The 27,735-nt window shown below is 37.5% G+C and overlaps 1 protein-coding gene across 1 annotated transcript in view; it reads right to left on the reverse strand.

Annotated features, from left to right (window-relative positions):
• The window catches only part of PDE8B (phosphodiesterase 8B), a 493,644-nt gene that overhangs the window by 282,974 nt on the left and 182,935 nt on the right, over positions 1–27,735 (reverse strand). The window contains exon 2 of the mRNA XM_053701380.1: positions 22,771–22,830. Coding sequence (XP_053557355.1) covers positions 22,771–22,830 — 60 coding nt within the window. The remainder of the gene's footprint in view (positions 1–22,770; positions 22,831–27,735) is intronic.

Here is a 27,735-nt window from a genome sequence, read left to right on the forward strand (position 1 = left end):
AAAAAATACATCTACATGTTCTTCTCAGACTAATCTTTTCTTTGAATGCAGCATTTCTTTATTGTGTAATGTCCCTTTAATGTCAAGATCCAGGGTGTCCATACTTTGTTTAAAACTCACATGGTGCATAGCCAGCTTACCTTCAGTTCCTCACACCCTCCTTCCACCCCTTCCTTCCTTTCCAGGGCAGGCTGAGACCTCCGTGTCTGAGAGCAGCACCAGACTCCTCCTCTGTCACAGAGTGTCACCCACTTAAGGTGCAATAGTCCTATTTATGCTGAGGGGAGCTAAATAACCCCACACAGTTCCACACAGTGCAGCGTGATCACACAGCAGGACCACTGACAGGCTTGCATTTAGTGTATTGTAGGAAGTGTTACTGCCCATTACTAGAGGATCTCGCTATCCCTCTTACTAGACTGTGCTCCAGTTCCTTTCACCAGCAGCAGCAGTGTTTACTGAAGTGTTTCTGTCCAGGGGGAACTTAGTTCCACCTGCAAAAATAGTGTAGGAACACCATTCCCATGTGTTCCCACTGGATTTGACCCCTGCCTATACCTGTATATCTATTGCTAATGTTTTTACATTAACATTATCATATATATATATATATATATATATATATATATATATATATATATATTTAATAATAAAAATTACATTATTTTCTATGTGAAGAACATAGGAATGTGAAATATGCATAATGTGAATTGGGGCTCACAATTTAGGACTAACGCGGTCAGGTTAGCACACATACAATTTAGGACTAACGTGGTCGGGTTAGCACACATTAATTGCTATCTTCAAGGTGCATTATTGAAATATTAAATATTTAAAAATATTAATAAAAATTATTTCAAATGATTATACATACTGTAAAATATTCTAAATATTCCAAATATTATATATCACAGTATGCATAATAATTTAAAATAATTATTTTTATTAATATTTTTAAATATTTTCTATGTAATATTTTAATAACGCGCATTGACGATAGCAATTCCTCATGTGTGCTAAATTGCGAACACTGATGCACGTTACGCATATTTCACATTTCATTGTTCTTCACATAGAAAATAATGTAATTTTTATTATTAAATATATATATCTCTGTATATTTGATACTGTTAATGTAAAATACATAGGAATATATACTGTAGGTATCAGTATTTAGAAATATGTATGTACAATAAAAAACAAATTATCCTGTAAGTGAATATCAGTATTTTTTGGTTTTCTTTAATTTTCTTTGTATATTCTTTAAGATATTCATTTAATTAAAACGAAAACAAAAATCCAATTTTCGTCACAAATGTGCATTTGTTTCGTCACAAAATATACAACACAAGTCTAGAAATTACTTGACACACATTAAACAAGATCATTTCTTGGCATATTTTACCTTTAATGTTCTGGTATGATAAACTGGCACATTTTATTATGGAAAATACTTTAAATGTCACAGTGGCACTTCTGTGTACCTTGCACATTTTATATACCATTTAGTTTTTTTTAATCTGCACAAGGTGAACATGTACCATAAACTGAAAGCAAGGGATAAGTAACCAGAACCAAATACTTATAGGTAAAAATATAATGACAATTAGACCATATGATGGCTCATTAAGTTTAAGTAGGTAATTGAACAATTAGGTAAATAACAGATCATTAAACAACTGAACATTGCTTAACTGAGGTAATGAATTAGCAGCAGACCATTAATACATGTAGAGCAGTGTTTCTCGACTCCAGTCCTCAGGACCTTTATCAGGCGAAATATTCATTATATCTTAACTAGAGCACAGGTGAAATAATCAGCTAATCAGTAACCATGGTTACTAACCTGCTCTCGTCCATCAGTTGATTGTTTCACCTGTGCTCTAGTTAAGATATAATGAATATCTGGCCTGTTAAGGGTCCTTCAGACTGGAGTTGTGAAACACTGATGTAGAGGAAGAGGACTTTAAAACTGGTTTCTTCTTATTGTGTTTTTCAAATGATGCATACCAGTTGCCAATTGTAAACAGTATGGAAAATTTCTCCTTCAGGGTTTTTTGTGTATGAAATATCTGTTTCTGCTAATGGAAACCACAGCCCATTAATATAGGCTGAGCTTGCAGGGTGAATAGATCTAATTAACTTATCACTCTATATAAGTACAAAGGTTTCCTTATCTTATTTAATATTATCTCTATCTGAGATAACAATTGAAAATAATTGGTTTAGTGTCTCTCTCTCGCACCCTTCACTGGGAGTATGGAGATTTTCAGTATAGTTGGTGTAGTAGTAACAAAGCATGCCGTGTTCAGATACGTTTGATTTATAGTTTACAACTGTTTCTAGGCAACACCTCATTAACACTAAGACTAAACTGTGCACATCAGTTAATACATATTAAAATGATAAGGCCATAAACACAGAATTCAGAAGTATTAAATCCATTCTGCTACACTGTGTTTTACTGAAACAGTGGAAATAAATGCAGCAGGAACAAAATGCTCATTCCCTGATTGAAATTACTAGACATGGAAAATATAAGTGAAACAACAACTGACAGTGACTAATTTACACATACTACATCTATACCTGCATATAACACATGTAATTTGTCCACTATAATGACCCTTTAAAGGAACAATAAAGTCAAAATGATACTTTCATGATTCTGATAGAGCATGCAATTTTAAACAAATTTCCAATTTACTTCTATTATCTGATTTGCTTTATATTCTTGGTATCCTTTGTTGAACAAAAGCAATACACATAGGTGAGCCAATAACATGAGGCATATATGTGAAACACCAACCAGCAGCTCCTGAGCCTGCCTAGGTATGCTTTTCAACAAATCATACCAAGTGAACAAAACAAATCGGCTCTGTCCTAGGACTGCTACATATCAAATGTAACTGTCCTATTCTACAAAGAATCAAATCTTACTTTGATTCTAAGGGAACTTTCTAAAGCAACATGATACCTAAATGTTGTAGCACTTGACAGTGCTGCAGCATATCTGTAAAAACAGAATTTATGCTTACCTGATAAATTACTTTCTCCAACGGTGTGTCCGGTCCACGGCGTCATCCTTACTTGTGGGATATTCTCTTCCCCAACAGGAAATGGCAAAGAGTCCCAGCAAAGCTGGCCATATAGTCCCTCCTAGGCTCCGCCCACCCCAGTCATTCGACCGACGGACAGGAGGAAATATATATAGGAGAAACCATATGGTACCGTGGTGACTGTAGTTAGAGAAAATAATTCATCAGACCTGATTAAAAAACCAGGGCGGGCCGTGGACCGGACACACCGTTGGAGAAAGTAATTTATCAGGTAAGCATAAATTCTGTTTTCTCCAACATTGGTGTGACCGGTCCACGGCGTCATCCTTACTTGTGGGAACCAATACCAAAGCTTTAGGACACGGATGAAGGGAGGGAGCAAATCAGGTTACCTAAACGGAACCACAGCTTGCAAAACCTTTCTCCCAAAAATAGCCTCAGAAGAAGCAAAAGTATCAAATTTGTAAAATTTGGCAAAAGTGTGCAGTGAAGACCAAGTCGCTGCCTTACATATCTGGTCAACAGAAGCCTCGTTCTTGAAGGCCCATGTGGAAGCCACAGCCCTAGTGGAGTGAGCTGTGATTCTTTCAGGAGGCTGCCGTCCGGCAGTCTCATAAGCCAATCGGATGATGCTTTTAAGCCAAAAGGAAAGAGAGATAGAAGTCGCTTTTTGACCTCTCCTTTTACCAGAATAAACAACAAACAAGGAAGATGTTTGTCTGAAATCTTTTGTAGCCTCTAAATAGAATTTTAGAGCACAGACTACGTCCAAATTGTGTAACAAACGTTCCTTCTTTGAAACTGGATTCGGACACAAAGAAGGTACAACTATCTCCTGGTTAATATTTTTGTTAGAAACAACCTTAGGAAGAAAACCAGGCTTAGTACGCAAAACCACCTTATCTGCATGGAACACCAGATAGGGCGGAGAACACTGCAGAGTAGATAACTCTGAAACTCTTCTAGCAGAAGAAATTGCAACCAAAAACAAAACTTTCCAAGATAATAACTTAATATCTATGGAATGTAAAGGTTCAAACGGAACCCCTTGAAGAACTGAAAGAACTAGATTTAGACTCCAGGGGGGAGTCAAAGGTCTGTAAACAGGCTTGATCCTAACCAGAGCCTGAACAAATGCTTGAACATCTGGCACAGCTGCCAGTCTTTTGTGTAGTAAGACAGATAAAGCAGAGATCTGTCCCTTTAGAGAACTTGCAGATAATCCTTTCTCCAAACCTTCTTGTAGAAAGGAGAGAATCTTAGGAATTTTTATCTTATCCCATGGGAATCCTTTGGATTCACACCAACAGATATATTTTTTCCATATTTTATGGTAAATCTTTCTAGTTACCGGTTTTCTGGCCTGAACCAGAGTATCTATCACAGAATCTGAAAACCCACGCTTCGATAAAATCAAGCGTTCAATCTCCAAGCCGTCAGCTGGAGGGAGACCAGGTTTGGATGTTCGAATGAACCCTGGACAAGAAGGTCCTGTCTCAAAGGTAGCTTCCATGGTGGAGCCGATGACATATTCACCAGGTCTGCATACCAAGTCCTGCGTGGCCACGCAGGAGCTATCAAGATCACCGAGGCCCTCTCCTGATTGATCCTGGCTACCAGCCTGGGAATGAGAGGAAACGGTGGGAATACATAAGCTAGGTTGAAGGTCCAAGGTGCTACTAGTGCATCTACTAGAGTCGCCTTGGGATCCCTGGATCTGGACCCATAGCAAGGAACCTTGAAGTTCTGACGAGACGCCATCAGATCCATGTCTGGAATGCCCCATAATTGAGTTATTTGGGCAAAGATTTCCGGATGGAGTTCCCACTCCCCCGGATGGAATGTCTGACGACTCAGAAAATCCGCTTCTCAATTTTCCACTCCTGGGATGTGGATCGCAGACAAGTGGCAGGAGTGATCCTCCGCCCATTGAATTATTTTGGTCACTTCTTTCATCGCCAGGGAACTCCTTGTTCCCCCCTGATGATTGATATATGCAACGGTCGTCATGTTGTCTGAATGGAACCTTATGAATTTGGCCTTTGCTAGTTGAGGCCAAGCTCTGAGAGCATTGAATATCGCTCTCAGTTCCAGAATGTTTATCGGGAGAAGAGACTCTTCCCGAGACCATAGACCCTGAGCTCTCAGGGATTCCTAGACCGCGCCCCAGCCCACTAGACTGGCGTCGGTCGTGACAATGACCCACTCTGGTCTGCGAAAGCTCATTCCCTGGGACAGATGGTCCAGGGTCAGCCACCAACGGAGTGAATCTCTGGTCTTTTGATCTACTTGAATCATTGGAGACAAGTCTGTATAATCCCCATTCCACTGTTTGAGCATGCACAGTTGTAATGGTCTTAGATGAATTCGTGCAAAAGGAACTATGTCCATTGTTGCAACCATCAATCCTACTACTTCCATGCACTGCGCTATGGAAGGACGAGGAACAGAATGAAGCACTTGACAAGAGCTTAGAAGTTTTGATTTTCTGACCTCTGTCAGAAAAATCTTAATTTCTAAGGAATCTATTATTGTTCCCAAGAAGGGAACTCTTGTCGACAGAGACAGAGAACTTTTTCTATGTTCACCTTCCATCCGTGTGATCTGAGAAAGGCCAGAACGATGTTTGTATGAGCCTTTGCTTTTGACAGGGACGACGCTTGTATTAGAATGTCGTCCAAGTAAGGTACTACTGCAATGCCCCTCGGTCTTAGAACCGCTAGAAGGGACCCTAGTACCTTTGTGAAAATCCTTGGAGCAGTGGCTAACCCGAATGGGAGGGCCACAAACTGGTAATGCTTGTTCAGAAAAGCGAACCTTAAGAACTGATGATGTTCTTTGTGGATAGGAATATGTAGGTACGCATCCTTTAGATCCACGGTAGTCATAAATTGACTTTCCTGGATAGTGGGTAGAATCGTTCGAATGGTTTACATCTTGAACGATGGTACCCTGAGAAATTTGTTTAGGATCTTCAAATCCAAAATTGGTCTGAAAGTTCCCTCTTTTTTGGGAACTACGAACAGATTGGAATAAAATCCCATTCCTTGTTCCTTTATTGGAACTGGGTGTATCACTCCCATCTTTAACAGGTCTTCTACACAATGTAAGAATGCCTGTCTCTTTATTTGGTTTGAGGATAAGTGAGACCTGTGGAACCTTCCCCTTGGGGGTAGTTCCTTGAATTCCAGGAGATAACCTTGAGAAACTTTTTCTAGCGCCCAAGGATCCTGAACATCTCTTGCCCAAGCCTGAGCAAAGAGAGAGAGTCTGCCCCCCACTATATCCGGTCCCGGATCGGGGGCTACTCCTTCATGCTGTTTTGTTAGCAGTGGCAGGCTTCTTGGCCTGCTTACCCTTGTTCCAGCCTTGCACTGGTTTCCAGGCTGGTTTGGGTTGTGAGGCATTACCCTCTTGCTTAGAGGATGCAGAATTAGAGGCCGGTCCGTTTCTGCGAAAGGGACGAAAATTAGGCTTATTTTTAGCCTTAAAAGACAGAGACAGAGAACTTTTTCTATGTTCACCTTCCATCCGTGTGATCTGAGAAAGGCGTGGCCCTTTCCCCCAGTGATGTCTGAAATAATCTCTTTCAATTCTGGTCCAAATAAAGTTTTACCTTTGAAAGGGATGTTAAGCAATTTTGTCTTGGATGACACATCCGCTGACCAAGACTTTAGCCAAAGCGTTCTGCGCGCCACGATAGCAAACCCTGAATTTTTCGCCGCTAATCTAGCTAATTGCAAAGCGGCATCTAAAATAAAAGAGTTAGCCAATTTAAGTGCGTGAACTCTGTCCATAACCTCCTCATATGGAGTTTCTCTACTGAGCGACTTTTCTAGTTCCTCGAACCAGAACCACGCTGCCGTAGTGACAGGAACAATGCATGAAATTGGTTGTAGAAGGTAGCCTTGCTGTACAAAAATCCTTTTAAGCAAACCTTCCAATTTTTTATCCATAGGATCTTTGAAAGCACAACTATCTTCGATAGGAATAGTAGTGCGTTTGTTTAGAGTAGAAACTGCCCCCTCGACCTTGGGGACTGTCTGCCATAAGTCCTTTCTGGGGTCGACCATAGGAAATAATTTCTTAAATATAGGGGGGGAACAAAAGGTATGCCGGGCTTTTCCCACTCCTTATTTACTATGTCCGCCACCCGCTTGGGTATAGGAAAAGCGTCGGGGGGCACCGGAACCTCTCGGAACTTGTCCATCTTGCATAATTTCTCTGGAATGACCAAATTGTCACAATCATCCAGAGTAGATAACACCTCCTTAAGCAGTGCGCGGAGATGTTCTAATTTAAATTTAAATGTCACAACATCAGGTTCAGCTTGATGAGAAATTTTTCCTGAATCTGAGATTTCTCCATCAGACAAAACCTCCCTCATGGCCCCTTCAGATTGGTGTGAGGGTATGACAGAACAATTATCATCAGCGCCCTCTTGCTCTTCAGTGTTTAAAACAGAGCAATCGCGCTTTCTCTGATAAGTAGGCATTTTGGATAAAAGATTTGCTATGGAGTTATCCATTACAGCCGTTAATTGTTGCATGGTAATAAGTATTGGCGCACTAGATGTACTAGGGGCCTCCTGCATGGGCAAAACTGGTGTAGACACAGTACGAGATGATGTAGTATCATGTTTACTCCCCTCATTTGAGGAATCATCTTGGGCAATATCATTATCTGTGGCAGTACTGTCCTTACTTTGTTTGGACGCTATGGCACAATTATCACATAAATTTAAATGGGGAGACACATTGGCTTTCATACATATAGAACATAGCTTATCTGAAGGTACAGACATGTTAAACAGGCTTAAACTTGTCAACAAAGCACAAAAAACGTTTTAAAATTAAACAGTTACTGTCTCTTTAAATTTCAAACAGAAAACACTTTATTACTGAATATGTGAAAAAGTATGAAGGAATCGTTCAAAAATTACCAAAATTTCACCACAGTGTCTTAAAGCATTAAAAGTATTGCACACCAAATTTCAGAGCTTTAACCCTTAAAATAACGGAACCAGAGCCGTTTTTAAATTTAACCCCTATACAGTCCCAGCTATAGTCTTTGCTGAGACCCAACCAAGCCCAGAGGGGAATACGATACCAAATGATGCCTTCTAGAAGCTTTTTCAGTGATTTTTAGATCCTCACACATGCATCTGCATGCCCTGCTCTCAAAAAACAACTGCGCAGTAATGGCGCGAAAATGAGGCTCAGTCTATAACTAGAAAGGCCCCCTGACTGAAAAAGGTGTCTAACACAGTGCCTGCCGTTTTATAAACGTTCCCCAAGATTATAAATGCCAATTGTTAGCCTAAATCTGAATAATATGCCCAAATAAAGCAATCGATTTAGCCCATAAAAATATCTACCAGTTTTTTAGCCCATATTAAGCCCTTTATTCTGTTTGTTTGACTAAGAAAATGGCTTACCGGTCCCCATGAGGGGAAATGACAGCCTTCCAGCATTACACAGTCTTGTTAGAAATATGACTAGTCATACCTTAAGCAGAAAAGTCTGCTAACTGTTTCCCCCAACTGAAGTTACTTCATCTCAACAGTCCTATGTGGAAACAGCAATCGATTTTAGTTACTGTCTGCTAAAATCATCTTCCTCTTACAAACAGAAATCTTCATCCTTTTCTGTTTCAGAGTAAATAGTACATACCAGCACTATTTTAAAATAACAAACACTTGATAGAAGAATAAAAACTACATTTAAACACCAAAAAACTCTTAACCATCTCCGTGGAGATGTTGCCTGTGCAACGGCAAAGAGAATGACTGGGGTGGGCGGAGCCTAGGAGGGACTATATGGCCAGCTTTGCTGGGACTCTTTGCCATTTCCTGTTGGGGAAGAGAATATCCCACAAGTAAGGATGACGCCGTGGACCGGACACACCAATGTTGGAGAAAAGCTGACTAGAAAATATCACCTGAGCATCTCTATGTAAAAAATTATATTTAACTTCAAAATGTTCCATTGTAAAGGGTTTTTAAAGGGACAGTAAAGTCATAATTAGACTTTCATGATTTAGACAGAGCATACAATTTTAAACAACTTTCCAATTTGCATCCTTCTCTTATTATCCTTTGCTGAAAGGTTTATCTAGGTAAGCTCAGGAGCAGTAAAGAACCTAGATTCTAGCTGCTGATTGGTGACTGCATATATACACCGATCATCATTGGCTCAACCATATGTTCATTTAGAAACCAGTAGTGCATTGCTGCTCCTTCAACAAATAATAAACCTCCACTTGCTCCCCTCCCCCCTTCCTGCGATGCATCGACTGCCTGTCTGGCTCCACCTTCCCCCACACCACCCAAGGAATCACTGCAAGCTGATACAGACAAATTCAATGACACAAAGTATCACTATCTGTATTGGCAACCTGCCTTCATATAGTAAAGGAACAATGATCAGCCAGGCTACATTACTGCACACAATATGATGGAGATGTTTTTCAGTTCTGCCTAAGAATCCTTCCTTTGTTAGCTATGTTTATTTAGGATTTGTTCTCATAGAGCTATAATCAACAGATTCTAACTTAGTAGCTATCTTAGTAGATAAAGTTTATAAAACAGGTAATTTATAATTTAGTATTACATTCTTTTTTCTAATATTGCCAATCATATCTCAGGATTCCTCTTTCTCTGATATTTCACCTTATACTATAGGATTACTATGTGATGTTATATTGTTCTAAGGTCCAAGAGTGACAATTGCAATTTGCTTGATTTCCTCCTCCAAATTATATAAGAGTGACCATTTGATTATTGGGAGGACTTTATTCTATAAAACTGAGGTTTCATTCACAAATGCTCATCTTTTGTGACATCTTTTTGTCCCTTGCTGTCACTGACATTGTTTTATATTGTGTATTCCACTCTCAGATTGTCTTTGTTATGCTGCTATAACCACCGCCTGTAATAATCCCTTTTAGGTTCACTAACTTAGAGATAGAGATTGTCAATTCCATACATATTATTTACTAGCAGGATGGTAATTTAATTTCCCCAAAGTGTTTTGTCTTTTTGGTTATCGCATCATATCTTGTTTTGCAAACCTGTCACCATGTACTTTACTGTATTATCGTGAAAACAATCTGTAATCCTGCTATCATTGTGATTTGACAACATTTATATGCTGTAATTCCTTACAACCTCAATAAAAGATTACATAATAAAAAAAAAAAGTGTCAATATAAAAATAGAGCAAATATGCTCAGTATACCCATCATGCCTATATAAAAGTTACATTCAGATTGTTTACCAGTGATCAGAATGGATTCGGACTACAGTATGTTAAGAGACATAATACCTATATGCTAAATCACTTGAAAGTGACGCAACATCCTGTAAAAAGCTGACAAGAAAATATCACCTGATCATCGCTATGTAAAAAAGGAAGATATTTTACCTCACAATTTCTTCAGCTCACAATAGTAAGTGCTCTGTGAACAGTTATCCATCAGCTGCTGTCAGCAGCATGTTGAAAAAAAAAGCCTATGAGCTTCATCACTGCTGATATCACACTTTGCATTACTGTAATCTCATGAAATTTCACTGAGGAGAGAAATAACATGATTGTGCCTGCACATGCAAATGCACACTCCCCTGCAAATTCCGGGACTAGCATTCTGATCGGCTGCTTACATTTCTTTACAATGGAATGTGGCTACTGAGGAAATTTTAAAGGGACAGTCTACTTGAAAATGTTTATTGTTTACAAAGATAGAAAATCCCCTTATTACCCATTCCCCAGTTTTGCATAACCAATGCTATTATATTAATACGTACACTTTTTACCTCTGTGATTACCTTGGGCGAGATTACATTTGCAGCGCAAGCTTCAGCGCAACTTCTGAAACCCGTGCCGCCCGTAATTTCACCTTGCATATCCAGGTATCACATATACGGCGCCGGCAGTTCATAAAGTGCCGTAAGTCAGATAAACTAGCGATGTCAAGAAATGTGTGTAAATACAAATGGAGTCACCAGTGATTTACGACACGTTAGAAACTGCCAGCGCCTAAGAAAATAAAAAAAAATGTCAAATCTCCCGTAAAAGTCTAATCCGCCTCCCAAATATAAACCAGACACGTAAAACCCCTATATCCACCATCAAACCAGATTGCAACTAATAATAAATGTATTAACCCCTAAACCGAAAACCCCTCACAACGCAATATACCTAATTAAATTATTAACCCCTAATCCGCCATTCACCCACATTGTGAGCTACCTAATAAAAGTATTAACCCCTAAATCCGCAAACTCCAACATCGCAAACTACCTAATAAATGTATTAACCCCTAATCCGCCAATAACCCACATCGCAACAAACCTTATAAATCTATTAACCCCTAATCTAAGATTACAAAAAATAAACAATTCTAACATCACATAAAATAATAAACCAAATTATCAAAAAAATAAAAAAATTAAACCTAATCCCTATGAATATTAAAAAGCCCCCCCCCCCAAATAAAAACACCACCTTATCTAATGCTAAACTACCAATAGCCCTTAAAGGGCCTTTTATAGGGCATTGCACTAAGTTAAACAGCTCTTTTACCTTAAAAAATACTAAGTCCCCCCTCTAACAATAAAATCCCCCACCCACCAAACCTGCGAAAATAAAAAACCTAACACAAAAAAAATCCTAAACTACCCATTGCCCCTAAATTGTATGGGCATTGACCTTAAAGGGGCATCCAGCTCTTTTACTGGCCTTAAAAGGGCATTCAGCTATTTTTCAAAGGCTCATTAAATCCCTAATCTAAAAAAAAAAACACCCAAAAATGTTAAAAAAAAAAAAGCCTAAGTCTAACCCCCAGATAGGTACTCACGGTTCCTGAAGTCCGGTGGTGAAGTCTTCTTCCAAGCGACGATATCTTCCATCTTCTTTCAGGAAGAAGCCGGCGCGGACTGGAGTGCGGAACTGAAGACCAGTGACTGCAGAACTGAACCCAGGTGACGACGGAGCCATGGAGCGTGGAGATCCTCTTCATACAATCACCGCCGCACCCTGAGGATTGAATTCAAGGTAAGCATTTAAATATGGGGTACCTTGCATTCCTATTGGCTGATTTGAGTCTTCAAATTCAAATCAGCCAAAAGGATGAGAGCTACTAAAATCCTATTGGTTGATTTGAACAGCCAATAGGATTTTAGTAGCTCTCATCCTATTGACTGATTTGAATTTGAAGACTCAAATCAGCCAATAGGAATGCAAGGTACCCCATATTTAAACACATACCTTGAATTCAATCCTCAGTGTGCGACGGTGATCGTACGAAGAGGATCTCCACGCACCATGGCTCCGCCATCGCCGGTCTTCAGTTTCGCCTTAGCTGATCTTCAGTTCCGCAGTCACCGGTCTTCAGTCTTGCGCTCCGCACCGGCTTATTCCTAGAAGAAGATAGAAGATATCGCCGCTTGGAAGAAAACTTCACCGCCGAACTTCTACTTCTTCTACTCACGGACCTATCTGGGGGTTAGACTTAAGCTTTTTTAAAAAAAATTTTGTTTTTTTGTTTTTTTAGATTAGGGATTTAATGGGCCTTTGAAAAAGAGATGAATGCCCTTTCAATACCCATACAAATGGGTAGTTTAGGATTTTTTAGTGTTTAATTTTTTTTTTATTTTGGGGGCTTTGGTGGGTGGGGGGTTTTACTGTTAGAGGGGGATGTATTTTTTAAGGTAAAAGAGCTGTTTAACGTAGGGCAATGCCTTACAAAAGGCCCTTTTAAGGGCTATTGGTAGTTTAGCATTAGATTAGGGGGTGTTTTTATTTTGGGGGGCTTTTTTATTTTCATAGGCCTAGATTTAGAGTTTTGCGGCCAAAGGGGTGCGTTAGCTACGCGTGCTTTTTTCTGGCCTCACCTTTTAAATACCTCTGGTATTGAGAGTTCACAGAATGGCTGCGTTAGGCTCCAAAAAAGGAGCGTAGAGCATATTTACCGCAACTTCAACTCTCGATACCAGCGGTGCTTACGGACGCGGCCAGCTTCAAAAACGTGCTCGTGCACGATTCCCCCATAGAAAACAATGGGGCTGTTTGAGCTGAAAAAAACCCTAACACCTGCAAAAAAGCCGCGTTCAGCTCCTAACGCAGCCCCATTGTTTGCTATGGGGAAACACTTCCTACGTCTGCACCTAACACCCTAACATGTACCCCGAGTTTAAACACCCCTAACCTTACACTTATTAACCCCTAATCTGCCGCCCCCGCTATCGCTGACCCCTGCATATTATTATTAACCCCTAATCTGCCGCTCCGTAAACCGCCGCTACTTACATTATCCCTATGTACCCCTAATCTGCTGCCCCTAACACCGCCGACCCCTATATTATATTTATTAACCCCTAATCTGCCCCCCACAACGTCGCCTCCACCTGCCTACACTTATTAACCCCTAATCTGCCGAGCGGACCGCACCGCTATTATAATAAAGTTATTAACCCCTAATCCGCCTCACTCCCGCCTCAATAACCCTATAATAAATAGTATTAACCCCAAATCTGCCCTCCCTAACATCGCCGACGCCTAACTTCAAACATTAACCCCTAATCTGCCGACTGGAGCTCACCGCTATTCTAATAAATGTATTAACCCCTAAAGCTAAGTCTAACCCTAACACTAACACCCCCCTAAATTAAATATAATTTTATTCTAACTAAATAAATTAACTCTTATTAAATAAATTATTCCTATTTAAATCTAAATACTTATCTGTAAAATAAACCCTAATATAGCTACAACATAAATTATAATTATATTATAGCTATTTTAGGATTTATATTTATTTTACAGGTAACTTTGTATTTATTTTAACCAGGTACAATAGCTATTAAATAGTTAAGAACTATTTAATAGCTAAAATAGTTTAAAAAATTACAAAATGACCTGTAAAATAAATCCTAACCTAAGTTACAATTAAACCTAACACTACACTATCAATAAATTAATTAAATAAACTACCTACAATTATCTACAATTAAACCTAACACTACACTAGCAATAAATAAATTAAATACAATTTCTACAAATAAATACAATTAAATAAACTAACTAAAGTACAAAAAATAAAAAAGAACTAAGTTACAAAAAATAAAAAAATATTTACAAATATTAGAAAAAAATTACAACAATTTTAAACTAATTACACCTACTCTAAGCCCCCTAATAAAATAGCAAAGCCCCCCAAAATAAAAAAATGCCCTACCCTATTCTAAATTACAAAAGTTCAAAGCTCTTTTACCTTACCAGCCCTGAACAGGGCCCTTTGCGGGGCATGCCCCAAAGAATTCAGCTCTTTTGCCTGTAAAAAAAAACATACAATACCCCCCCAACATTACAACCCACCACCCACATACCCCTAATCTAACCCAAACCCCCCTTAAATAAACCTAACACTAAGCCCCTGAAGATCTTCCTACCTTGTCTTCACCTCGCCGGGTATCACACCGATCCGTCCTGGCTCCAAAATCTTCATCCAAGCCCAAGCGGGGGCTAGACATCCATCATAGGATTCTATCAGCCAATCGGAATTAAGGTAGGAAAATTCTGATTGGCTGATGGAATCAGCCAATCAGATTCAAGTTCAATCCGATTGGCTGATCCGATCAGCCAATCAGATTGAGCTCGCATTCTATTGGCTGATCGGAAGAGCCAATAGAATGCGAGCTCAATCTGATTGGCTGATTGAATCAGCCAATCAGAGGTGAAGACAAGGTGAAGGTGAAGACAAGGTAGGAAGATCTTCAGGGGCTTAGTGTTAGGTTTATTTAAGGGGGGTTTGGGTTAGATTAGGGGTATGTGGGTGGTGGGTTGTAATGTTGGGGGGGTATTGTATGTTTTTTTTTACAGGCAAAAGAGCTGAATTCTTTGGGGCATGCCTGTAATTTAGAATAGGGTAGGGCATTTTTTTATTTTGGGGGGCTTTGTTATTTTATTAGGGGGCTTAGAGTAGGTGTAATTAGTTTAAAATTGTTGTAATTTTTTTCTAATATTTGTAAATATTTTTTTATTTTTTGTAACTTAGTTCTTTTTTATTTTTTGTACTTTAGTTAGTTTATTTAATTGTATTTATTTGTAGAAATTGTATTTAATTTATTTATTGCTAGTGTAGTGTTAGGTTTAATTGTAGATAATTGTAGGTAGTTTATTTAATTAATTTATTGATAGTGTAGTGTTAGGTTTAATTGTAACTTAGGTTAGGATTTATTTTACAGGTAATTTTGTAATTTTTTTTTAACTATTTTAGCTATTAAATAGTTCTTAACTATTTAATAGCTATTGTACCTGGATAAAATAAATACAAAGTTACCTGTAAAATAAATATAAATCCTAAAATAGCTATAATATAATTATAATTTATGTTGTAGCTATATTAGGGTTTATTTTACAGATAAGTATTTAGATTTAAATAGGAATAATTTATTTAATAAGAGTTAATTTATTTAGTTAGAATAAAATTATATTTAACTTAGGGGGGTGTTAGGGTTAGGGTTAAAATTATCTTTAGGGGTTAAAAAATTTATTAGAGTAGCGGTGAGCTCCGATCGGCAGATTAGGGGTTAATACTTGAAGTTAGGTGTCGGCGATGTTAGGGAGGGCAGATTAGGGGTTAATACTATTTATTATAGGGTTATTGAGGCGGGAGTGAGGCGGATTAGGGGTTAATAACTTTATTATAGTAGCGGTGCGGTCCGCTCGGCAGATTAGGGGTTAATAAGTGTAGGCAGGTGGAGGCAATGTTGAGGGGGGCAGATTAGGGGTTAATAAATATAATATAGGGGTCGGCGGTGTTAGGGGCAGCAGATTAGGGGTACATAGCTATAATGTAGCTGGCGGCGGTGTGCGGACAGCAGATTAGGGGTTAATAAGTGTAGGTAGCTGGCGGCGACGTTGTGGGGGGCAAATTAGGGGTTAATAAATATAATATAGGGGTCGGCAGTGTTAGGGGCAGCAGATTAGGGGTACATAGCTATAATGTAGCTGGCGGCGGCGTGCGGACGGCAGATTAGGGGTTAATAAGTGTAGGTAGCTGGCGGCGACGTTGTGGGGGGCAAATTAGGGGTTAATAAATATAATATAGGGGTCGGCAGTGTTAGGGGCAGCAGATTAGGGGTACATAGCTATAATGTAGCTGGCGGCGGCGTGCGGACGGCAGATTAGGGGTTAATAAGTGTAAGTAGCTGGCGGCGACGTTGTGGGGGGCAGATTAGGGGTTAATAAATATAATATAGGGGTCAGCGGTGTTAGGGGCAGCAGATTAGGGGTACGTAGGTGGCGGCAGTGTACGGAGCGGAAGATTAGGGGTTAAAAAATTTAAATTTAGTTGCGGCGATGTGGGGGGACCTCGGTTTAGGGGTACAAAGGTAGTTTATGGGTGTTAGTGTACTTTAGAGCACAGTAGTTAAGAGCTTTATAAACCAGCGTTAGCCCAGAAAGCTCTTAACTACTGACTTTTTTCTGCGGCTGGAGTTTTGTCGTTAGATTTCTAACGCTCACTTCAGCCACGACTCTAAATACCGGAGTTAGAAAGATCCCATTGAAAAGATAGGATACGCAATTGACGTAAGGGGATCTGCGGTATGGAAAAGTCGTGGCTGGAAAGTGAGCGTTAGACCCTTTCCTGACTGACTCCAAATACCGGCGGTAGCCCAAAACCAGCGTTAGGAGCCTCTAACGCTGGTTTTCACGGCTACCGCCAAACTCTAAATCTAGGCCACAGAGATTAGGTTTAATTTTTTTATGTTTAATAATTTGGTTTATTATTTTATGTTATGTTAGAATTTTTTATTTTTTTGTAATCTTAGATTAATTTAATCTTAGTTTTTATTTTTTTAAGTAATGTTAGCTGTTTTATTTTAATTGTTTGTTACTTAGTATTTTTTAATTTAGGTAATTGGGGTTAATTTAAGGGGTGTTAGGTTAGGGGTTTAATATGGTTTATTAGTTATTGGGGTTGGCGGTTGACAGGTAGATAGATATTGCGCATGCGTTAGGTGCTAGTTACTATTTTCAGGGGGTTACAGTACTCACATACTCAATTTAGTAAAATTTCTCAATTTTCGCTGCGTAAGTCCTTGCGCTGAATATGTGATATCGATTTGCAATGCGTTTCTATGTTAGCTTATGGGAGTAAAAATTGCGGCCGACGGGTGAAATATACGCACCGCCTTTATATGCGGCACTGTATATGTGATACCAAAACCATGTAAAACCGGTGACGCTGCATAAGTAATCTTGCCCCTTGAATCTAAGCCTCTGCAGACTGCCCCTTATGTCAGTTCTTTTGACAGACTGTATAGCGTATATAAGTGTAAAACTTTATTTTAATGTATTTATATTGTGTTTGGTGCACATTTATTTTTAGTCCTAGCCCTTTACACTGGGTCTTTAGTCATACTAACCTGATGACTGAGCCTACCTAGGTTTAGCTTTCAACAAAGAGAAGAGAACAAAGCACATTTTATGATAAAATTAAATTGGAAAGTTGTTTAAATTGCATGCCCTATCTGAATCATGAAAGTTTAATTTTGACTTGACTGTCCATTTAAGGTGCAGATATGCTGCATCACTTTAAAATGCTTCAACATTTTAATATCATGTCCCTTTAATGCCACACAGTGAGTATTTCCTTTACTCACTGAACAAAAAGGTTAGTTCAAAAGAACTGTAAACATCAGAAGCGTGAAAGGGCCGTTGTATAAGTCAGTTTCAGGTGGATTCCCAGTTTGATCCCGATAACAGGAATTTAACACAGAAAAACACGTTTTCAGTCATTTTTCTGTTGAAAGCGTATTCGTGGCTGTGGGCTTTCAGTGGTTAGATCCATTTTGGAATGTGGTCACATTAAAAACATTCCAATTTGTCCGAAAATAAGGCTGATAAATTGCAATCCCTGTGTGTTCAACACCAACAAATGGGTCTAAACACATACAGCTAGATTACGAGTTTGGCGTTAGGCTTAAAAAGCAGCGTTGGCCGGTCCCAATGCTGCTTTTTAACTCCCGCTGGTATTACGAGTCTTGAAGGTACAGGTGTACCGCTCACTTTTTTTGGCCAGACTCGGAAATACCGCAAATCCACTTAAGTCAATTGCGTATCCTCTTTTTTCAATGGGACTTGCATAGCGCTGGTATTACGAGTCTGCCAAAAAGTGAGCGTTAGACCCTCTCCTGTCAAGACTGGTACTGCATTTTAATGTCAGTAGTTAAGAGTTTTCACTACAATGCCGTAGCATAAAACTCTTAACTAAAGTGCTAAAAAGTACACTAACACCCATAAACTACCTATTAACCCCTAAACCGAGGCCCCCCCACATCACAAACACTTAAAAAAAAAATGTAACCCCTAATCTGCCGAACCAGACATTGCCGCCACTATAATAAATATATTAACCCCTAAACCGCCGCACTCCCGCCTCTGCAAACACTAGTTAAATTTTATTAACCTCTAATCTGCCGTCCCTAACATCTCCGACACCTACCTACATTTATTAACCCCTAAAGTGCCGCCCCCAATGTCGCCGTCACTATATTAAAGTTATTAACCCCTAAATCTAAGTCTAACCCCATCCCTAACCCCCCTAACTTAAATATAATTTAAATAAATATAAATAAAATAACTATCATTAACTAAATTATTCCTATTTAAAACTAAATACTTACCTATAAAATAAACCCTAAGATAGCTACAATATAACTAATAGTTACATTGTAGCTAGTTTAGGCTTTATTTTTATTTTACAGGCAAGTTTGTATTTATTTTAACTAGGTACAATAGTTATTAAATAGTTATTAACTATTTAATAACTTCCTAGTTAAAATAAATACATATATACCTGTAAAATAAAACCTAAACTAAGTTACATGTACACCTAACACTACCACTATAATTAAATTAATTCCCTAAATTAAATAAAATTATCTAAAGCACAAAAAAACACTAAATTACAGAAAATGATAAAAAAATTACAAGATTTTTAAACTAATTACACCTAATCTAATCCCCTAACAAAATAAAAAGCCACCTCAAAATTAAAAAAAAAAGCCCTACCCTACACTAAATTACAAATAGCCCTTAAAAGGGCCTTTTGCTGGGCATTGCCCCAAAGTAATCAGCTCTTTTACCTGTAAAAAAAATTACAAATCCCCCCCAACATTAAAACCCACCACCCACCCTACTCTAAAACCCACCCAATCCCCCCTTAAAAAAAAACTAACACTAACCGCCTGAAGATCGACCTACCGGGAGACATCTTCATCCAACTGGGCAGAAGTGGTCCTCCAGACGGGCAGAAGTCTTCATCCAAGCCGGGCAGAAGTGGTCCTCCAGACGGGCAGAAGTCTTCATCCAGACGGCATCTTCTATCTTCATCCATCTGGAATTCTATCAGCCAATCGGAATTGAAGGGACGCCATCTTGGATGACGTCATTTAAAGGTACCTTCATTCAGTCGTAGCCGTCGGAAGAAGAGGATGCTCCGCGTCGGATGTTTTGAAGATGGACCCGCTCCGTACCGGATTGATGAAGATAGAAGATGCCGTCTGGATGAAGACTTCTGCCCGTCTGGAGGACCACTTCTGCCCGGCTTGGATGAAGACTTCTGCCCGTCTGGATGTAGACGTTTCCCGGTAGGTCGATCTTCAGGGGTTAGTGTTAGGTTTTTTTAAGGGGGGATTGGGTGGGTTTTAGAGTAGAGTTGGTTGTGTGGGTGGTGGGTTTTAATGTTGGGGGGGATTTGTAATTTTACAGGTAAAAGAGCTGATTACTTCGGGGCAATGCCCCACAAAAGGCCCTTTTAAGGGCTATTTGTAATTTAGTGTAGGGCTTTTTTTATTTTGGGGGGGATTTTTTATTATGTTAAGGGGATTAGATTAGGTGTAATTAGTTTAAAAATCTTGTAATGTTTTTATTATTTTCTGTAATTTAGTGTTTGTTTTTTTGTACTTTAGATAATTTTATTTTAATTAAGGAAATTAATTTAATTATAGTGTAGTGTTAGGTGTAATTGTAACTTAGGTTAGGTTTTATTTTACAGGTACTTTTGTCTTTATTTTAGCTGGGTAGTTATTAAATAGTTAATAACTATTTAATAACTATTCTACCTAGTTAAAATAAATACAAACTTGCCTGTAAAATAAAAATAAACCCTAAGATAGCTACAATGTAACTATTAGTTATATTGTAGCTATCTTAGGGTTTATTTTATAGGTAAGTATTTAGTTTTAAATAGGAATCATTTAGTTAATGATAGTTATTTTTATTTAGATTTATTTAAATTATATTTAAGTTAGGGGGTGTTAGGGTTAGACTTAGGTTTAGGGGTTAATAACTTTAATATAGTGGCGGCGACGTTGGGGGCGGCAGATTAGGGGTTAAGAAGTGTAGGTAGGTTGCGGCGACATTGGGGGCGGCAGATTAGGGGTTAATAAATATACTGTAGGTGTCGGCGATGTTGGGGGCAGCAGATTAGGGGTTCATAAGTATAATGTAGGTGGCAGCGGTGTCCGGAGCAGCAGATTAGGGGTTAATAATATAATGTAGGTGTCGGCGATGTCAGGGGCGGCAGATTAGGGGTTAGTAAGTGTAAGATTAGGGGTGTTTAGACTCGGGGTTCATGTTAGGGTGTTAGGTGTAGACATAAATGTATTTTCCCCATAGGAATCAATGGGGCTGCGTTAGGAGCTAAACGCTGCTTTTTTGCAGGTGTTTTTTGCAGGGTTTTTTTCAGCCGGCTCTCCGCCATTGATTCCTAGGGGGAAATCGTGCACAAGCATGTTCAGACAGCTCACCGCTAACTTAAGAAGCGCTGGTATTGAGGTGAGATGTGGAGCAAAATTTTGCTCTACGATTACTTTTTTGCGGTTAACGCCGGGTTTGGAAAACCCATAATACCAGCGCTGTCTGTAAGTGAGGGGTGAGCATAAACTGCTCGTTAGCACTGTACAGCTTCTAACGCCAAACTCGTAATCTAGTCGATAGTTAAAAAGAGCAGGAAAGTCAAAATTAAACATAAGATAGAACATGCAATATTAGAAACTTTACATATCATATCTATTATCAAATTTACATAATTCTATTGTTATCCTTTATTGAAAATGACAAATGCTCTGCACATATCCATAATTGTTATCTTCTTGATTATTATGGCAGAAGATGAGAACAAAATAAAGTCTGTGGGGGCGATTTATCAAGCTCCGTATAAAGCAGCGGTTTAAAGGTCGCTGCTCCATAACTTGTCCGCCTGCTCTGAGGCTGCGGACAGAAATCGGGTTGATTGACACCCCCTGCTAGCGGCTGATTGGCCCTGAATCTGCAGGGGGCGGCATTGCCCCAGCAGTTCACAAGAACTGCTGGTGCAATGATAGATGCTGACAGCGTATGCTGTCCACATTTATCGATGTGCGGCGGACATGATACGCTACATCGTATCATGTCCGCTCGCACTATGATAAATCTACCCCATGGGTTTTGTTTAATATTGAAAGTTAAGTTAAGCATATTCTCTCCTTTATACGTGTTTGCACACGTCTCAAGCCTCATGTACATTTCTTTTCAAACAATGAGTTTATTTACTATATATATATATTAGTTGTAAAGAGATACAGACGAGCACAACTAAAGAAGCACTTATGTTCTCATATAAAGGCCTGTGCTAATGCAATAATGTTACATAGTTACATAGTAATTAAGATTGAAAAAAAGCTTCAAGTCAATCAAGTTCAATGTTCAAATTATTCAAGTTGAACCTTTCACACATTCTTGTTACTATTTTTGATCCAAAATAAGGGGAAACAAAAAACAGAATTAGTGTGATTTCGAATTGTGCCTAAAAGGGGAACAATTTCTTCTTGACTCCAAAGTGACGAGGCAATCAGATTTCTCCATGGAACAACAACTTCTTTAATGTCAATAATAAATGTTACAGCTCCATATGCAGTATATCATGCTTTGCAAAAAAGCAAACTGGTCCATTTCTAAAAACACCAACTGAATTTGCGTGAAATTAAATGTATAAATATGTTAATGCATAACTATTGAAAAGCAACAACACCAGCAATATGAGGATTGTGTGGAACTATTTGTTGACACCTTATCTTTTAACACCTCTGTCTATTTAGCTCTCCGACACTGTAAGACCGATATTACATATTAGAGAATAATACAAAATAAATTTGTAGATTTTAAAAATCCTATTTATAAATACACTGATATATGGAAAACACAAAAAATGAAAACAGCTGGTCTTTTCTTGAGTGTTACGTTATAATGCATCTGCCTCTCCTCATCTGGAACTAAATTAAATGTTCATTAATGGTATACAAAGATTCCAAACTGTAAAAATAAGTGAATAATGAACCAAACATTAATGCAGCTTTCCAACAAAATGCCTGGGTGATGAATGCTTGGTAGTAACTACATCTTACACTGTTGGCACAGGTTGATCAGAATGTAGAGTTCTTTAAACATAAACAAACACAATTCAAAGAGCTAATTGTACACAAAGGGCAGACAGAAATTGTATACTAGCAGAGAGCAAAACAGTAAAGTCTGGAAAGTTTATTTCTATTTAAAACATCCACAAAAGCAAAAAAATAAATTTTAACTTTGATTAGACCTGTCTTGTGCTCAAAAAAATCCACAATGTATGCATTAAGGGTTATAAGTGATATGTATATCTTTACCTGAATAGGATCCTGTGTAAGTTTCATAGGTCCCAACCAAAGTTCTGTTGTGGATGCCTGCTAAAATGAAAAAGAAAAATATCTGTCATACAATTAATGACTAAAAATCTCAAGCAATTTTTTTCTTATTTAAAAATATAAAAATATGCTATCAGGCATTTCATTTTTTTTTTTTTTAATTTAAAGATGTATACTCACTATAGTTTTAATTATTTGTCTGTGTGTAACAAGCCACCTTTGAGTTAAGCTATCCAAACAATTAAAAAAAAGGACAAAATATACTATCTATGGTTTTGGCTCAAGTTTGTTCACCCTTTTCAGATTCAAAGATCAACCATTTACAGAGGCCTATGCTATAATACATTTAGATATACACTTCTACATGCCTGTTCCAAAGTCCCTTAACTTCAGTAAACATTTGTTACTTTTTTTTTTCTCAATACACACAAACAAAAAAATTAATTTAGGTAAAATCAGCTAAAGTCAAATGAAAGTCAAAATTAAAATTTGAAACTTAACGCTTTTCCCTAAGTGCATGCATGTACTGAGCAATGCACGTATATTATTATTATAAACACTTGTAAACACTACTACCATTTATTAAAAAAATAGATTTTTTTATTTGTACACTATCTGAATCATGAAAGTTGATTTTAAATATGACACAATAGGGTCACGGGTGCAGTACAAAAAATAGAAATGAAATGTTGGATTATATTTTCTATGGTGTCTTTTGTGTCAATAAAGAAAAAGAAAAAAGATGACAAATAATTAGGTTGTATTCATGGCAGATTTCCAAATTGTTCCATACTGTTAATTAAGAAAATTCTTTCCTTGTACATTCATCTGATAAGAACCAAATGCATAAAGTTCTTTCAAAAGTTGAATACTTTCTTTCATCTATTAAACATATAAATGACCAATTGAACCAAAGCCTTATGGAAATAACGAACAACTACATTTCTCCAAAATGAACACCTACCATAGTTAATGTAATTATTTTCTAAGAACATTTTATGCAACAGTGTATTTAAAAAAAAAAAAATGTCATGATTGTGACCATTTTAGAGTGCACCTTCATATCAAAGACCAGGCAGTTCAATTGAATTGTTGAAGATCTCTTTATTATTAAAAAGAGTTCACTGAGTTTAACCTACTCAGCATAATAATTGCATTTGCGTACTTCTTTTTCATTCCTTGTTAAATAAAAGCAAATTGGATATGATAAGTGGTCGCTAATATGGCAGCAATGAATAGCATTGAACTTTTTATACTGTAAACAGAAAAACAATTCAAAAGAATGGAAATTCTTATGCGTGATCGTAGTGATTTTTTTTCTTAATCCACAGCCAAAACAAATCATATGGTAATACTATTATAAAGGAGAGTTGGATCATCTCTGTAATCTGCTTTCCTACCACTATGTAACCAATATTCTACATATAATTTAGGAAAGATCTCCATGAAAAAAAGAGAATTTCAACAAGTAAAGCTCCATATATGGTTCCAACACTTATAATATATTACTCATAAAACAGACCATTACAGGTAAATCTCCTCTTTGAACGCATGGAAGATCTACTGCTGTTTACTTGTGTTATAATCAGCAAACCACTGCATCAAGCATCCGCTTGATTCATTCACAGCAGAAAAACAAAGTATGGGTAAAAAGTCTAAAAATACATTTTATTTTGAACCATAAAAAATAAACATAGGTGCACAATAACAGAAAAAAAACGTATCTTTCAGGTGAATTCATCATGACGTTAGATGTTTTGTTCTCGTTTAGGGATTTTCTTTTATTATGCGCCTATCTTTTTTATTGTATCTAATAAAGTTATTTTAGACTTTTAACCTGTGCATCTCAGTAGATTTGCATAAATAACAAATGCAAGATAACAAGACAATGCAATATCACTTAGTCTGAACTTCAAATGAGTAGTAGATTTTTTTTCTGACAATTTTAAAAGTTATGTCTTTTTCCACTCCCCCTCTACCATGTGACAGCCATCAGCCAATAACAAATGCATACACGTACCATGTGACAGCCATCAGCCATTCACAAATGCATACACACTTATTCTTGCACATGCTCAGTAGGAGCTGGTGACTCAAAAAGATTAAATATAAAAAGACTGTGCACATTTAGTTAATAGAAGTAAATTGGAAAGTTGTTTAAAATGGCATGCTCTATCTGAATAATGAAAGTTTAATTTTGATTGAGTGTCCCTTTAAGCAAAATCACAAAAGTGGAACAAAAATGTAATGGTGCAGTGAAGATTTGAAAATATTTTCAAAAATATATTGAAGTATTTTAGAAAAGACATACACATATACATGTAGTATATATGCAACGTTAACCATCAATAATGTCTGTTGATCACTAAAACTGAATTTTCTTCTGACATTCTCCTCTTTATACGCCTTTTCTCCACTCCCCATAAGTAACATCAATTAATGCTTCCCTTTATTGTGGTTTAATTGAGTCCTTGGGGTCTATTTATCAAGCTCCGAATGGAGCTTGATGCCCCGTGTTTCTGGCGAGCCTTTAGGCTCGCCGGAAACACAAGTTATGAAGAGGCGGTCTAAAGACCGCTGCTCCATAACCTGTCTGCTCTGAGTCGGCGGACAGAAATCAACCCACCCCCTGCTAGCGGCCGATTGGCCACAAATCTGCAGGGGGCGGTATTGCACCAGCTGTTCACAAGAACTGCTGCTGCAATGCTAAATGCAGACAGTGTATGTTATCTGCATTTATCAATGTGTGGCGGACATGGTTCGCTATAGCGGATCATGTCCGTCCGCACAATGATAAATAGACACCCTTGAGTGTGCATTGCAATTGGGTAGAGGGTGTTTATTTAGTGATGACATATTTAGTATAATTTAATATTTTGCAGTGCCATCTTGTTTTATGGCTCCGTGCATACTCAGATGGGTGGCTGAAATAGTTATCTTTTATCAGATTGTGTTATTTGATCTGTAGGTTTTATTGAATTCAACAGCCAAAGCCAGTTGATAAATGTTTGTGTCTATTTTGTTGTTGATATTTAGTCGAAAACCTATGGTCATGTGGATTGTGATAGCCAAAGTTGATGCCATAAAAGCAGTTTTAAGATATCCAATCTGATAGTTTTCAAATATGGAAATGGTGTTGTCACTTCCATTGTAATCATTACAGTGTCAGAAAATGGCTATTGGGAGTAAAAAAAACAACTGATACCCGATCAGCAATACTGGGATGGGAGAGAATAAATTGATATTTTGAAAAAATTTCCTGTAATGTGTATGAAAGTGCAGCAATTTAACAAATATTTTTGAGTGAAAAGGTAAAAGAAGTATACATTTAAATTGCATGTACGTTTACAGCCTAACTTTAAAATAGGCTAGACTTATAGTTACTTTGACGCTTCATCTATCTTTTCCAGCATTTCATTAGTGGGCATTCATTCAATCATGATATCTTGCACATCAAAAAAGAAACAAATCAAATGTCTATTTTGCTATGGTTAAGTAGCCTCGCTGAATAAAAGGAAAGATATCTTGTTTATTTGGCAGGTGTGAAAGAAATGCTGGCCAAGGGCGTTGCAAGGGTCTTCTAGAGTCGTGCTCTGGATTTTCCACCTACATCTGGGCCCAGCATGCAGCATTTAGAAACACTCTGGGTTAGATTACAAGTGACGCCTTAACGTTTACTTTTGCTTGCACGTTGCCTGCTCTAAAAGTAAACTTTTAATGTGGGCGGGTCAGCATGTATGTTACAAGTTGAAAGTAAAAAGTTAGCGCACAAGCAAAAGTCTGATGCACGCTAACTTCAGGACTTTGGATAGCACAACCCCACTAACTCAATGGGGCGTGCTGTTTTAAAAAAAATATATATATAACAAAAAATAACACTTATTGCTCGCGACATTGCATTAGACTAACAGCTCCAAAGCATAAGGTAGTTATGAATACTTTACATTCCAATGTTCTTTACATAGAAGAAAATGTTATTTTTATTTTTAACTACATATTTCTATATATATCTCATTATTTGTTTGTAAAATATATATTTATACATATATATCTATATGAATATATACAGGTATAGATATATATACAGATATATAAAAATATATATTTATACATATATATCTATATGAATATATACAGAAATATATATATATATACAGATATATAAAAATATATATTTAAAAATAAAAAGAACATTTTCTTCTTACATTGGAATGTAAAGTATATACACACATATACATATTTAGACATACTTTATATACACACAGATACACTCACACACATTGTAGACCTTTTCAATTTACCTTGCCAAATACCATATCCCTTTAAACCCTTAAAATATATATATATATATATATATATATGAAATATTTTTTTTATCTGAAGGCAGAATAGTTTATTTTAATGTGTTTTTGATGTGTTTGGTGAATATGCTTTTTGACCCTTACACTTAACGCTAGGTCTTCAGACGTGCTTAATCATTGAGCGCACATTTTGTTTGCTCTCGAGTGCTACCGTTTACTATTAACTTGTAATATGAGTACTAGTTAGCACAGTTGCGATATTGCTTATTGTGTCCTGACCACTTGTAATCTAGCCCTTTGATGTCCTTGAGAAGTGTCTAGCCTGGCAATTGTGTCTTGCTATTTCAAAACTAGCGAGGTTGTTTTCAGTTTTATTTCACTGTTTTAAAGTTTTCTTTTGAGCATATGTTGGATCCCGCTGTTTAATAGACTTTTTTTTTATATATATATTTAATAAATTTGTTCCGGTTCTATAAGGGTTTGAGGGAGTTTTTCTGGTGCTAATGTCCTTCACAGTATTTTATATGTATTTATCTAAATTGTTTAGTTGTTCTATACATTTATCTTTTATATGTAATTGAATTCTAATGATTGTGGGGTAAATGTACTATTCCTGTAGGTGGACAGGTTCGCTACTTGCAAACCT

Source organism: Bombina bombina, chromosome 2 (genome assembly GCF_027579735.1).
Source record: "Bombina bombina isolate aBomBom1 chromosome 2, aBomBom1.pri, whole genome shotgun sequence".
In the NCBI taxonomy this organism is placed as follows: Eukaryota; Metazoa; Chordata; class Amphibia; order Anura; family Bombinatoridae; genus Bombina; species Bombina bombina.